This window comes from Pyxicephalus adspersus, chromosome 4 (assembly GCF_032062135.1).
Source record: "Pyxicephalus adspersus chromosome 4, UCB_Pads_2.0, whole genome shotgun sequence".
NCBI lineage: Eukaryota > Metazoa > Chordata > Amphibia > Anura > Pyxicephalidae > Pyxicephalus > Pyxicephalus adspersus.
The window spans coordinates 143,468,301-143,482,671 of NC_092861.1; the positions used below are offsets into that span (position 1 = coordinate 143,468,301).

Sequence of the window (14,371 nt, forward strand, 5' to 3'; positions counted from 1 at the left end):
ATAGTCTATCTTCTACAAGTTTTAGGACTTTAATAAATCGGGCCCATTGCATGCAATAAGTTACTCAAGTGAAGGCGTATATTGACCCTGCAGAGCTAGACAACGTGTTTAGAAGCTCAACTCTTTCCAGACAGTTATTATATATACCTTGTTTAGTCTAGGGTGGATGTAAAAGTATTAGGGTCTCACAGGCTTCCCCCCACCAGTTCTGGTAGTGACAACGGATCCCACAAATCCCCACTTCTTCTCCAGTCACCCTCTCCCTCCAATATCATAACTTACAATGCATGGCCACTGCTGCTTCCTCATCATATGTGATAAAGTTAAGGGTCCACCCTTTTGTAGGTCTGAGGATTGAAAAAGAGCACTGTCTGGTGCAGGACTGTATCATAAAGTAAGCATGTGTTCTAGACTAAACTAGAAGAATATTCTGATTAAAGGAGGATGGGGAACATACATGTGATTTACCAGCCTCATACATGTTTAACTGCTCTCCTCCCTAGCTGCACATACCTAACTTTTCTTTGCTACCCTGGTGCTTCACCACTTCACCACAGGTATGGGGAGTGTGTGTCCACATAATAATGCTTGTGCTTGGAGACAGCCCACTCAGGTCCCCTGTGCTGTCACATGTGGTATGGAAAATGTGTTTGAGGCCGATACAGGTCTTGCTTATTTATACAAGGAGACGTAAATGAGCTTTAGTTCAGGTCCACACTGACCTCTGTAGCTGCAGCTGCATTGGGAAAGCAACAGCACAGTAGAAAGTACTTTCATTTCAGAAACTTAGCTCTCCCTGACCCCCCCCCATGAACCATGCTTTGTAGTGCCAAGGTACATATATGTTCATACACTTTTTTTGATGCACTGTTATGGTGCTGATTCAAATAAATTTGCATTACATGGCAGTGCGGTGTCCAGTGCATGGGATTGCCACTGTGTTGGGAATTAATTACTCAACATAGGCTGCAGCTACAGAGTTCAGTGGGGATTTATTTTAAAGTTTTATTGCCTGCTAGGAATATGCAAATAGTCAGGAGTCGGTAGCCTGACCACTTTTACTAAAGTCCCACTAAACGACTCTGGAGCCACTGAATCGATTCAGTATTCCAACTATATAGAAAGACAATCACACCTCCATACCCCATGATGATGTACAATTATGAGGTTTAATGTTGTAGACTGGTTGCCTGGATAGGAGTGCCGGTATGGTGAACACCACCCCACTTATGGTGACCTTATGGTGCATACTAATTAGCATTTCATATATTTTAAAACACTTTTCAATCTAACTCATTCTAATTAGTATTCTCATGTAGTTGTAAGTGCATTATAATTCATATATGCCACAAAATTTGCAAGATTTCTATAGGTGCACTTAAATTTAAATCTTTATTAAACAGTTTCATTAGAATAAAGAAAATTGGAACCAATCTTTTTTCTTTTTCCAGGGTAACTTCATCACATCTTTTAATGCCCATGTGTACCTGCAGAAAATGCTGAAAACAAGGCACTACATTTTTTCACAATAAACGTCTACACTGCCGCTTTTTATAAATACGCACAATAGTTAAAAGAACCTTCAGAATTTGAAACTCTAGCACTCTAATGTGAAATGTTTTGTGCACCGCTGATCAGATCACTGTAGCAGTGATTTTGGCATATGTACAAGGCTATATCCATGGAAGCATGCATGTATTTACACAAAAGAGGCTTCAAAGCTACAAAAATCCCTCTTGTTTGGATACATTAATTTCCCTTGAATTAAGTTTGTTTGTGAGCCAAAACAATGTAGTTATCCAGCCCCCCCAAGCTTCATTCCTGATGATTTCTAGAAGTAATTGGAAACTTCCTAGTTAGTCTTACAAACTGCAAATACTTTTCATTTTATGAATGGGTAATATTTTCTTTTATATATGTACAAAAATGTCTTCTAAATCTAAGCCTGACTCCAATTTTACATGGATGGGTTAGACCTCCACTTTTTATTGCTGTTTGTGACATTTCTCTTCGCTGTTGATTTGAAAACCCTTACTGAAGTGGAAGCAAAGGAAATAGTTTCCTACTACTAACCACATGTTCTTTTTGGCCCATCTCTATGATAGTTTTTTTTTTATTTAATCGCTAGCTGCAGTCTGGATGGGATTCACAAGTTTCTGTGCTATTAGGTAACTTTAAGCTTTGCCTGTCATAAAGGTAAAGGATTTGGCCATGTGGGCAAGGTACATGAGGTTGCTAAAGGTGACTGCAGTTTTTTATCTGCAATGGTTTACTCTTTCTCTATTTCTGCTTCTTTAGGGTTTTGAGAACACATATTTAAGACCCAAATGCAAATAACCTTTTAACATTCTTAGTCCTGATTAGTTTGAGTGTGCGATGTGTCTCTATGATGGTCGTAGAGATCATCGGTTTTTAAGCTGTACATGGTCTGTAAAAAAAGCTTTAACATAAGTTGACATTACATAGCTAAAAGTTTGTTTATACCAGACTGTTAAACTTTTATGAGTTTGTTGAACATCCCATTCCACCACTATGGGCATTAATATGGAACAACCCAACCTGCAGTTTTGTCAACCTTCATCTTTATGTTCCACAAGTTTTTTTAGTATGTCTGGGGCAATGTGTGCCCATTTAGCCAAAAGAACATTTTTGAAGACAGATGTTGATGCTAGGTGGGAAGACCATTAACAAAAACAATGTTCACTAGTGTTGAGTTCAAGACCAAACTCAGCAGGTCCTGTCTTTAGGGAGCTAGATTTATGCACAGAGGCATGGAACAGAAGGGGGTTCACAAACTGTTGCCATGAGGTTGAAAGCAAAAAAGTATCATAAAATGTCTTTGTACGCTGTAGCTTTAACAGATTCCTTTATCACCTATACTCACTCCTAAACATCAAGACATCAATCAGTTGTTGAGTTGCCTATATGAAATGGTAAGGTGTCCATTAACTTTCCATTAAATAAATGTTAAAAATAGCAACCTATGTTATGAAAATAGTTATGTATTATCAGAGACACAGCCTTTTACATACCTTTGCAGTATATGGACCCAAAACTGTTACTTCTGGTGGTTGCACACCCACAGGGCGAGCAGGTCTAGTTGTGACTTCTACCCATTTGCTGCTGTTGCTTCCTCCATTCAAAGTGGTCATGATTATCCTATATTCATAGGTTTCCCATGGGTTAATACCATTGGTTTGATCAATGTAGAGCATGGGGTGGTATCCAGGCAATGTTATTAGGGTATAGACCTGATCTGTACCCTTCCTCCTTCTTTCAATTCTAAGATTTTCTAATAAACCATTTGGATAAAGAGGAGGCCTCCAGCGGATCACTACAGAAGTGGGAGTATCGGAATAAAGATCGAGTGGTGGAATTTCACTTGGTGCATCTGGTGGAGTCATTACGGCCAGTGACTCTTGTGAAAGGGAACACCCAGCAGAGGTACATGCTTCCACTTTATAGTAATAAGTTGTATATGGGGTTAAGTTTTGAAATATGTGCAGGGAAGTGTTTCCAGGGACGATCGCCTGCAGACTTCCATTTTGATAGAGGTTAAAATAACTTATAATTCCATTGGGTTCCAGTGGTTTCATCCAGGTGACTGTTATAGATTTTGATTCCAAGTTAAGCAGAAGTGGAGGATTCATAGGTCCTGGTACTGTGAAAGACAGAAATATAATACTGGTACTGTGAAAGAAATATAATACTCTTTTGTTCTCTCTCTCTCTCTCTCTCTCTTTCTCTCTCTCACTCTCCCCCAGTTGTGCAGATCCAAAACCCTGCTGTCCACTACAGATCATCAAAACCATTTAGGAGACAGGTCATGGGAAAGAGGTCCTTGATTATTGATGTGAGGTCTCCTATGATCAGGAGGAGAGGCACATGCATGCTGCCCTCTCTACTTTCTTATCCAGCCAGCCTTTTTGGAATCTGGTATGGACATGAGTTGAAACCACACAAACACTAGCAAACCACCCAGTCTCCATGCCTTTTAAAACAGGTGTTGGGTGTCTTCCTAATTTATAAATAAGCAGGAGATAAGTATGGCTATTTGGACATTTGTTAGATCAGAACCTGATGCACATTAAGAACATGCCAGAAGTATTTCAACTTCAAGTTCCATTGTTGCAATTGACATTTGATCACATGGCATCCCAGAACCATAAATTAGCCTGCTTCAGCCAGATGCTGTGATCTCAGGTCTGCAAAGGAAACTGATATCTATTAACCTGAAGATGTCACTGACTATGAGTTTTGTTCTGGTAAAAGTCCCGAGAAGTATCTCCACTTAGAGTCACCAGCTTAGCATTTCTTTTTTTGTGCTGGCTGGGAATAGGGGGAGCAAATGCCCTCCAATTTCCCATCCCCAACCCATCCCTCTCTTGCCTCTAATATATTCTGCTGCATAACAAATTCTGGTTTTGTAATACTAGAAAAAAATAATCTTTTTATTAAATACACCGTATGTTGTTCCTGCACACAATACATTCATTTTCTTCCAGCTTAACATGACTATTTGTAATTCTTACCCATGTTTTGCAATTTATCTACTCCCTGTTAATATTGTAGGTGATTTTTTATGGTGACTGTGACAGAAGCTGCCGATCGCGCTCTCTCGCCCCCTGATAAATAAACAACGCACACACCTGACCTTTGGGTTAACAGGTTTTAATGCCTCCTCTACTCAGCAATCTAACAGATTCAATTACCATAAAGGTTCAAGAGCTTGAGCGCATACTGAAAGCCAGCCGCCATATGCCCGTATAGGAGCCGCGCAATGGCACGCGCTCCGGAGCCCCCCAGAGAGCTTCCTTAATTGTAAATAATTTCACCACGCGACACAATCAAGTCACCTTGAATGGAAAGAAAAAAAAAAAAGGAAAAAAATGCTTCAACGTACGGAGGGAAAGTGTTATTTAAGCTTTACTGGGCTGCGTTAAATTCTGCAATTTGAAGGGCTGTTAAGTTTTTCAATTGAAATTTCATTTAAAATGCAGGTGCCTTTTATTATATCGAAGCTTTACTGCTCTCTAGGTACAAGAGGAGAACATGGTGCAATAACAGCAGTCTAGCTCGATCACTGATCAGTGTAACAGCTGTAATTTTGGAACATTTGCCATTGTTATAAAGCACATCCTGATAAGTAAGAAATTGCTATGGCAGATCAGGGGGAAACACCATAGCCCTATCTGTTGCCCAGAGCGAGTTTTGACATTTATGATTTTTTCTTTCCTTTTTTTCTGTGTGTCTCAGAGCCATAGATTTTATTGGATATCTTAAAAAAGAAGATATAGTTGCATTTGGTAATTGTTTAAAATGGTCTGAGTTTTTTTAAGCTTCAAATGTCAGGGGGTTTAGAATGTAACAAAATATGTCAAATGGGGAATCTGAGAATGTTTATTATATATATTGCGCACATATAATACGGAATGGTCTGTGTGCTAGAAGGAAAGGTTTTCCTGTGACTTTTGGACAGTGGATGACCTTCCTTGGAGACCGGCAAAATGACTGTCGGTGCAGATTACTTAACCCCTGGCTACCGGTGTATGAACTTTATTTTTAAGCTATGTGGCCCTTTAAAGTGAAGATGTTTGAACTGCTGAACTCTCACTACTAACTTACTTCAAAATAAACTAATACTGTAAATGGATATATATTGGATAGGGAAGTACATGGGATCAGTTTAGAAGACAGGTATACCTTTGTACCTTAAATTAAAGCAGAACTACGCAGATACTCATCTATCCCCGTTCCATTGCAGGGTATCATTATTATCCATTTTTTTTTTCAGGAGATGATATTTGGCCAATTTGATTTGCTGGGCCATGATTACATAACTCTAGTGCAGACGTATGGGAGTTCGCTCATTCCCAGTATGTGCAAGGGAAGCCGGGATTATTGAGTTCCACTGTCAACCCAATGCTGAGTTGCTCATGTGAAGCTCAGCAAAATTTGACAGCTGGATTGCAATCAGGCAGGTAAGACAGTCATTGCAGAAAGGTCATCATCTGTCTGAATTGCAAATGTTTGCCAAAGTTCTGGTTAACTTAGTAGCAGGGTCTTGCAGAACTAAAACAAAAGAGAGCAAGCAGTAGTACTCTGTTGATCATAATCTATTTGGAATGTGAGGATAGAAGGTTAGAGCATAAATAGGAACTCAGCAGTCTTCTGCTTTTCCTTTACTACCCAGTAACAGGCTGGTGGAAGGATGAGACCTAATTCAGCACAGGAAAATCAGGTCAGGGCTGTATAAATCGCAGGATATGGTGGTTAGAATACAAATGCTTTGTCCAGTTATCAACTCTTGTATACAGAATGTATTGCAGTTGTATATTTAGCTTAGCCGGTTCAGCTTTAAATAATGTTTCAGTTTTCTATTTCAGTTTTCTGGATGATGTACCTACATTTTGGCGACTAGCAACTTTGCAACACATCAGTTGTTTCATGTAATTTAACTGAAACCTATTTTAACTCTTTATTTACCTGTATTTTTTTTGACAAAAGCAGGTTTGCTGGAAGTAGCATAAATGCAAAAACTTTGGTTGCATGTACTCACTAATTTATAAATGAAGGCTACAGCTGTCAAATTGATAGCTATGAGAAACATTGGTGCACAAGTGTACATATAATGACTTTCAAAACAATAGGACACTTTCATAATATTCATTAAAAAAGATCATACATACAAATAGATGTAATTTACATGTAGATGTAATTTAAAGCTTAAGGAGAGATTCTGTTAAATTAAAAAAAAAAAACATTTATCGCTTTAAAAGGGCAGTTTGTATTAGTCAGAACAAGGCTGTGGAATCAAATTCATGTGGGCACAAATTTCTGCAGCAAAAAAAAAAGAATTGAAGTTATATGGGAAATTATTGGGGTGGTGCTTTTTTGATTATAGGTCCACTTTAAAGCAACCTGCAGTTATAACAATTACTAAGAATATTGCCACTTATATTCCATAGAAAACACCTCCAAGTGCCATCATGGTAACTCACATGGTAACTCAAAATTCACATGGTGAAATTTCCAATACCCATTATTGAAACCAGTGACCTGCTCCTGTAATCTTCCACTCTGATTTGCCAACATTTTGAACCTAACTATTAGTTAATAATGCTGTCTATCACTTCAGATCTGGCAGGGGTAAGGAAGGGAAGTTGAAGAGCAAGGCTACGTGCACATGTGCAATAATTATCGTTGGACGAATGAACGAAGAATGTCGTTGGAAACGGATCGGATTGGGTGACGATCGTTCACTATCTATTGTGTGTACACTTTCCCTGGTACACGTCACTTCCTGCATCGTTCAAAGGGTCGTATCTAGTGTGTGTACATTATTGGCGGATTATATCTGAAGGATCATATCGTTTCAGCATGTACAGAATAGTACTCAATACGATCGTTCAAAATATTTGTGAATAATCGTGATTGGTTGTTAATCGTTCGTTTTCTAATGACAATTGCACGTGTATACGTAGCCTAAGGCCCAGATCTTACAACTACAAAAGCCAGTCTACAGATATTTATGTAAAAACTAACAGGTACACTTTGAAAAGTTTAACTAACGTTTGTGTTTTTGCAAAAATAAGTATAGACACCCATTTTGGAAAGAACCATAATTGCTCCTAATATTTAATGCTACCTATGGATACTAGGACATATAAGCTTGTGTGGGGGTGAATGTTCAGCCCAAACCTTATAGATAATGACCTGCCTTTTGCCTGACATTGTTCCCCAGTCTGGGTGAACAGTATGAAATGTCAATCAGGCGATCTTTTGACAACTGTCAGACCTTGGCTGACCATTGGGGAAACAGACGATGCCTGTCTAATTTGCTCTGAAACATCCATAGTCTCCATTTAAACCCTGCATCAGACTGGGATAATGCAGAAGCACAAATAAGAGACAGGGATAAAACATCGCCCTATAACAGAATCAAGAAAGCTCTAAGTAAATAGTAATATTTGACAAAAGTTCCCTGGCTCCTGATGGCTTATTGTTTCTGCTCTAAAGTACATGGTGCATGTATTGCTGCACATAGAGCAAGCTACTGGAGGTAATGTAACTCCTCCGCATACGTTACAGGACTATCGTCTCCATGAAAGTCCACTGTGGTGCCGGTGGTAAAGATGTTGGTGCCCAGGTCCTGGACCTGTCATTGCTGGGACAGCACAAGGTAAGTATATGCCATAATCATCAGGTATGCTTTGCATACTTGCTGATTATGGCAGAAACTCAGCACCCACCGACGAGTTTAGTTCTGCATTAAATGAAAGCTGCAGCTTAAAAATATTGACCATGGCATTGCCACATCAAACCTTTTATGATACAATAGCTGGTTTAGCATCTTATTTAAAAGCAAATATTCAAATTATTGTATTCATCCAACTGTGACTGGTTCTCTTTAAATGTTATTACGCCATAGACATGAGATGAACACCATATGGACAACCACAAATGTCTGTAGACTTCTAGGCACACCACTTGGCCAACCCTTGTTAAAAAGGGGTAAAAATGGTGAAACAGATTAAATACTCTGGTATTCTGTCAAGATGAGACTAGAAGAGAGGGGAACCAGCTCAGAGAATAAACATGAGTGGCTAGCCAGTATAAGCTTTTATGTTTATTTCAGGACCTAAAAAAAAAACCCTCACGTCTATGGTCAGCTTTAGTTAGCAGTAAGCAGCAGTTTTATTCTCTGCAGTCCTAACTAGCAAGCCAATCCTCCCCTCTTTACACACTTTACATGAAGAGTTGCCTGTGCAGGTCAACACAATTATGTAAAACACAAGGAACGGCTGTAACTGACCTAGTTGGCTAATACAATGAGAAGCTTTGAACAAGAGAAAACTTATGTTCACCGCGGTAGCTATCACTTTCTAAAGTAAGAATTCATGGGTGAGATGACATGAAAAAGATGGTTATAAAATTTTAATGGAATGATAAAAGGCAAAAGTCAGCCTCTCAGCTGAATTCTTAAAATCCCTATATATCACCATCAAGTCCTTAACTGTAAAATCAATGTAGAATATAACATGTTGTCAATGGTCTTGTCGCGGGATGGAAGACAGCTAAGGATGACAGCTACACGGCATGGAGCGCGTACCAAAGAGAAAAATAACAGATCGTCCTCGGCTTCCAAGCAATTATTTGTACAACTAATTATCGATAAAGGTTCAGCTTTCTATTCTTCCTTTATCCCGCCACACAAGATAAAAAAAAAAGAATCATTCATATTCTGAGACTGCCATCGTTAATAAAAGGAGATTGCTTCATTTCTGCAAATTAAATTATCTTTTTTATGGCATGCTATTTTGCTCAACTACTTTTGAAGTCTGTACTTGAAATGAAGGGGAAAAGTGTAATAAATATGTCCTGATTATCTGTCCATTGTGAACCATACTTATTTACCTTTGTTTTTCTTCATTTTAGGAAGGTGGGGAGTGGGGGTAACTGTTTTCTTAAAGCTGAACTCTGAGAACAACAACATTTTAAATATACTATATAATATATATAATAAACCATTTTGTAAGTATGAATTGTCTTTCAGAGTTATTACTGTATATACTCAAATATAAACTGATCCTAATATAAACCACTGATCAAAATATAAACTGATCCTAATATAAAACAGGACAACTACATTGACTCGAGTATAAACCTAGGGCATAAAGTCTGTCAATGCTAACATTAAATTGTAAAAAACATAAATGCCAATAAACTGAATGTGAATAAATGCATCTGTGCTTTGCTATTTATTTTATGAAAAAGGGTAAAAAAATAAAATCAGGGCTCAGTATATCTTTTTTTCTCTGTGTTTGACAGGCTTAAGTATTTTGTACTTTTAAATAGGGATGAGCGAATGAATCAAATTCGGTCTCGTGGCGAATTGGGCCGTTCATGCGTACCAAACATGTAGGCGAGAACGGCCTTTGTAAATTCGGCCGACAAGACTGAATTTTTGGGATCTACAAGACCAGCTGCTGCTGTCGTCAGCTCTGCTCCCCGGATTGCTGCTGCAGCCCTGTGGTATGTGTTCCTGGATAGAGCTTTGGGGATCGCTCAATGACAGAAGGATTCCCATGGCTGTATTTATGAATGCAGCCACGGTAATCCTCCTATAGTGATTTCCTGGATTTCCGATGGTTTCGCGAAATTTCGCCGAAATTTTGCGGACCCATCGGAACTTCGAGGAGATTTTCACAAGAATTCCCGGATGCATTCTCGCTCATCCCTACTTTTGAGTGGGTCATTTGCTCCTAAATATTCTATGTATTGTTGGCCACCGGTAGATAGCGCTGTGTCCTCATGTAAAGTGTTACCAACTCTGTCAGATGCAGGGAGTTTGTTATACACTTTATATGATGGTACAACACTTTCTAGTAGCCTGAGTTTAAATTGCAGGTAACAAAAAAAAATCTTGGTTTATAGTCAAGTATAAAGAGTACTGTAAAGTAATGATATCACTGTGCTGTATGTAGTCTGTGTAGAGCAGGGCTATAGGAAGGGGTCAGTATGCCCACCTACTACAAGTTGCCTGCAAAAAACTACAGGGGGCAGATGCAAGACCAGTGCACAAAGACAGATTTTCAATGGCTGGCCTTTATTAAAGAATTTAAAAACTCAATCTATTGAATGGAAACCAAAAGTCATTAGAGGTCTCTAAGTATAGGCTGGTGCACAGCAACCAAGTGGGACAACTTCTTAATGGGTTTTTGAATTGAAAAGATTACATTCCATAGGTAATACTTATAATATACACTAATCAACATGACTCATTTGAAAATTTGCTTCGTTTAATTTTGGCTTTAGTTGGGTATTAATGCAGGTATGTACCCTAACAGTACACGTACAGTATGGAATACATGTTACTCAAAGGTCTATCAGGATCTGGATATACTGTAGAGCTAAATTTAATCAAACCCCTTTCAGATGCAGGTGGGGACTAATGGACTGCATACATTTGCAGGCTATAGATAAAAGAACATGTGTTTGTTCACTCATTGTCATTCAACAAAAATATCAAAAGAGGCCATGAAGCAGCACACAAACCCTAATATAGAGTATCTACCACCATTGAAATTCTGCCTTCAAGTGGAACTAAACCCAGGGAATACTCACCTGTCCCCATTCCATTGCAGGCACTGTCATAGTATACCTTCTTCTCTTCTGCAATCCATTCTTCAGCCATCTTCATTGGCCGGGCCCAAATGACATAACTCCTGTGGTGCATGAGAGTTCACTCAGTGCCAGGGAAAGCCAGGATGTGCCATGTATCTTAGAAACCAAAGCTGAGCTGCAAATTGTGACAAATAGGCAAAGATCAGGTAGGTATGAAAATTTACTGAAGAAGGGATTTCGCCTATCCCTTTCTAAAGCCCCACTGATGGCAAATTTTTCAAGTGGACTTTAGTTCCACTTTCAATTTGTACTAAGCATATATAATATTACTGAAGCCAACAACTTTAACTGTAATTTGTCCATGGTACATTAGGTCTCGTCTTCACCTATATGTTCAATAGCAAACTTACGTAGTTGGAGGATTGCAGCACACTTGAGATTTATTTTGATATCAAAGCAACCAAAATAACAGTAGCAATGGCTTTGAGCGATCCATGATATTTGCCAAGCTTAGGATAACTTGGAAAACATGTGAAATGCTGCTTAGAGCTCCACCTGCTGGCTGAAGGGTGTAATCAAAAAATCATATTCAACATTTGCATGACGAATTAATAGTAAGTATGTTTAAAAATTATTTTAGTCCTGAATGCACTAAATACAAAAGTAAATACTAAACCAATATGCTACTAAAATTGTTCACAGCTATCTGATTCAAACCTGCCTGATGTGAAGGAACTTGATTGCGCTGGCTTGCAGAGAACCTGGATTAAGCTATGTAGATTGAAATTTCAGTCTATATTAGCTTAAATGTATGCTCAAATGCCCATTAATTTTACTGGCTTCACATAATGGGCCTTATTTATTAAAGATCTCCAGGATGGGAGAAGGGAAACTTTCATCAGCAAATCTGGGTGATTCAGCAAACCTGGAATGGATTTGTTAGCAAATGTTTTCAATCCTGGATCAGATCCATTCCATGTTTGCTGGATCACCCAGGTTCACTAATGAAAGTGTATCCTCTCCAGTCTTGGAGAGCTTCAATAAATATGGTCCAATGTCTGGCAACCAAACTACATCAAAACTGCTCATTTTTCACTTGGTATATATTTAAAAAGGTAAAAATATTTCTAAATTGTTTCCATCCGCTCTGCAACACTGTAATCTTGCTTTAGGTCTGATTACTTTGTGTTACCACATACCAGGCCTGCAATGTTGGTGGAGTTGGTACGTATAGTAGAGATAAAAGACACCCTTTTCATGCCCTTGTTGTTTACACCTGTTTTACAGTCCATATCTAATCGTCTTACTCTATGTTTTTCCCTAGAGCATGTAGAAATTGCCTATAAAATATCTTCTGAATGAGAACTTGAAAGTTAAACTTTATTTGCGATAAAACTTTCAAAAAATGTAGTTGACATATGTTTATTGAAAAGCGTTAAGCTTCATATTGGTTACAATTCGTAACTCTTTCAGAAAAAAAATAGTGTCACCAGTTCACACCTGGTGGGTATTGACAGATTTTACAAGTGATTTTACTTTTACCAGAACTTTAATGGATTTTAATTCAATTTATACAATTTAATAATTTTTGTTTTCACATTTTCTAAATTTTTTACTATTCTATATATAAAACTCAGTATTACTGCATATACTGGTGGCCCTGGTAGCAGCATTTTAGAAAAGGGTCACTGTTCTGCACTGCTCAGTTGCAAGAATAAATTTTGCCTTGTGGTATTAAGTTCTGTAAACAGTTCTTTTTTCCAGTATGTAAGGATAGAGAGGTAAATATTTAAATGGATAGGTAAATACGCTCAGGGCTTTACCTGTTGACCGGAAAACAGAAAACAAAAATAGTGAAAACTTTTATACGCCTGAATAAAGTTCATTTTTTTTACTGTAGACCATTAGAAAAAAACAAAGGCAACATATAAAAAGCACAATATATTTTTATGTATAATCACCTATGTAAATATACAGGAAGTCCCCGAGTTAAGGACATCTGACATATGGACGACTCCTAGATGCCAATGGGGCTTCCCTGCTCGCTAGTGTGCAGGACGAAGGCTGGATGGGGGGAGGGGCGGTTTGCATGACTTGCAGAAGAAATCTTTTGCTAAACACAGCTAAGGTTTGGGTGATCTTAACAACTGAGCTCTTTCTGCAGCCTCTTGTAACTCTTTAATGATCAAGACAAACTCTGCAGTTGCTTCTTTTTGCATATAAAAGCACAGTTTGTCCAGGAACTTATGGATGCTCTGACCCAGGACTAAGAGGAGATCCCCTAGGGCAGTGGTCCCCAAGCTTTTGGAGCTCACGGACCACTAAATCCACAGACTCCGGACCGTGCATTTGCATGGAGGCGTGTGTCACTTAAGGGGGAAGTGACATCATTATTCCAATGCCCCCAGGTCTGAGCCAGCGATGGGAGAGAGGGCGGGTTGTGTCCAGAAACTGCATTCCATACTAGGGACAAGGTCGGTGGAACTGGGTGGTGGGCCCCCCCCCCAACCGGGTCATTTTTCTCACCCCACTTGGGGGTGCACCGGCCAGAGCCCCAGTCCAATGCTGGTCTCCGTGCTCCTGCGACCCAGCTTTCAGATGACAGCGGCCCACTAGTGGGCTGCGGACCGGGGGTTGGGGACCTACCTACCTTGGGGACCCCGCCCTAGGGCACCAACTTCTATCTAACCAGATGCATGCCAAGACATTGTCAGAAATGCATACAAACTCTTGGGGGCTATCACATGGCACATGGCATTGAATATATACTTACTGTCTTGTTCTGTTGACATATTGACCCATCCGCTATAAGTTTCCCCATACATATTGAAGGCAGCAATCCTTAATTCATAGGTTGTATATGGACGAAGATTCTTAATGGTGTAGGTTAAGGAAGCACTAGGGCCTGTAAACAGACTATAAAGAAAGAAAACATGGTATATTCATGAAAAATATCATTATGTGTTTAGGTTCAGTATTTTTTTACAGCCTGAAATATTTGTTCACAATGAAATGCAAAGATACATTAGGTTTCCCCTCCTCTTATTAGCAGCAGGATCTTCAACGTACTTCATATGGGTAAAACTGTTATGGATTATTAAACTGATGATCTGCACACATTCACTTTTATGAGCTAGGGAAAAACTCATTCATAATTTTGGATTTGGTCCTGGATGTTCAATCAGTTTTATCAGATATGGCTTGGGAAACTGTTTTTTGAAATAACTGATGTATATACAAATAT

General features: G+C 38.9%; 1 protein-coding gene across 4 annotated transcripts in view; it reads right to left on the minus strand.

The window, feature by feature from the left end:
- The window catches only part of USH2A (usherin), a 371,236-nt gene that overhangs the window by 137,249 nt on the left and 219,616 nt on the right, over nt 1-14,371 (minus strand). For all 4 annotated transcript variants that reach the window (XM_072409865.1, XM_072409864.1, XM_072409867.1 and 1 more), the window contains 2 exons: nt 13,901-14,043; nt 3,033-3,661 (listed from right to left, as the gene is read on the minus strand). In XM_072409865.1, coding sequence (XP_072265966.1) covers nt 3,033-3,661; nt 13,901-14,043 — 772 coding nt within the window. The remainder of the gene's footprint in view (nt 1-3,032; nt 3,662-13,900; nt 14,044-14,371) is intronic.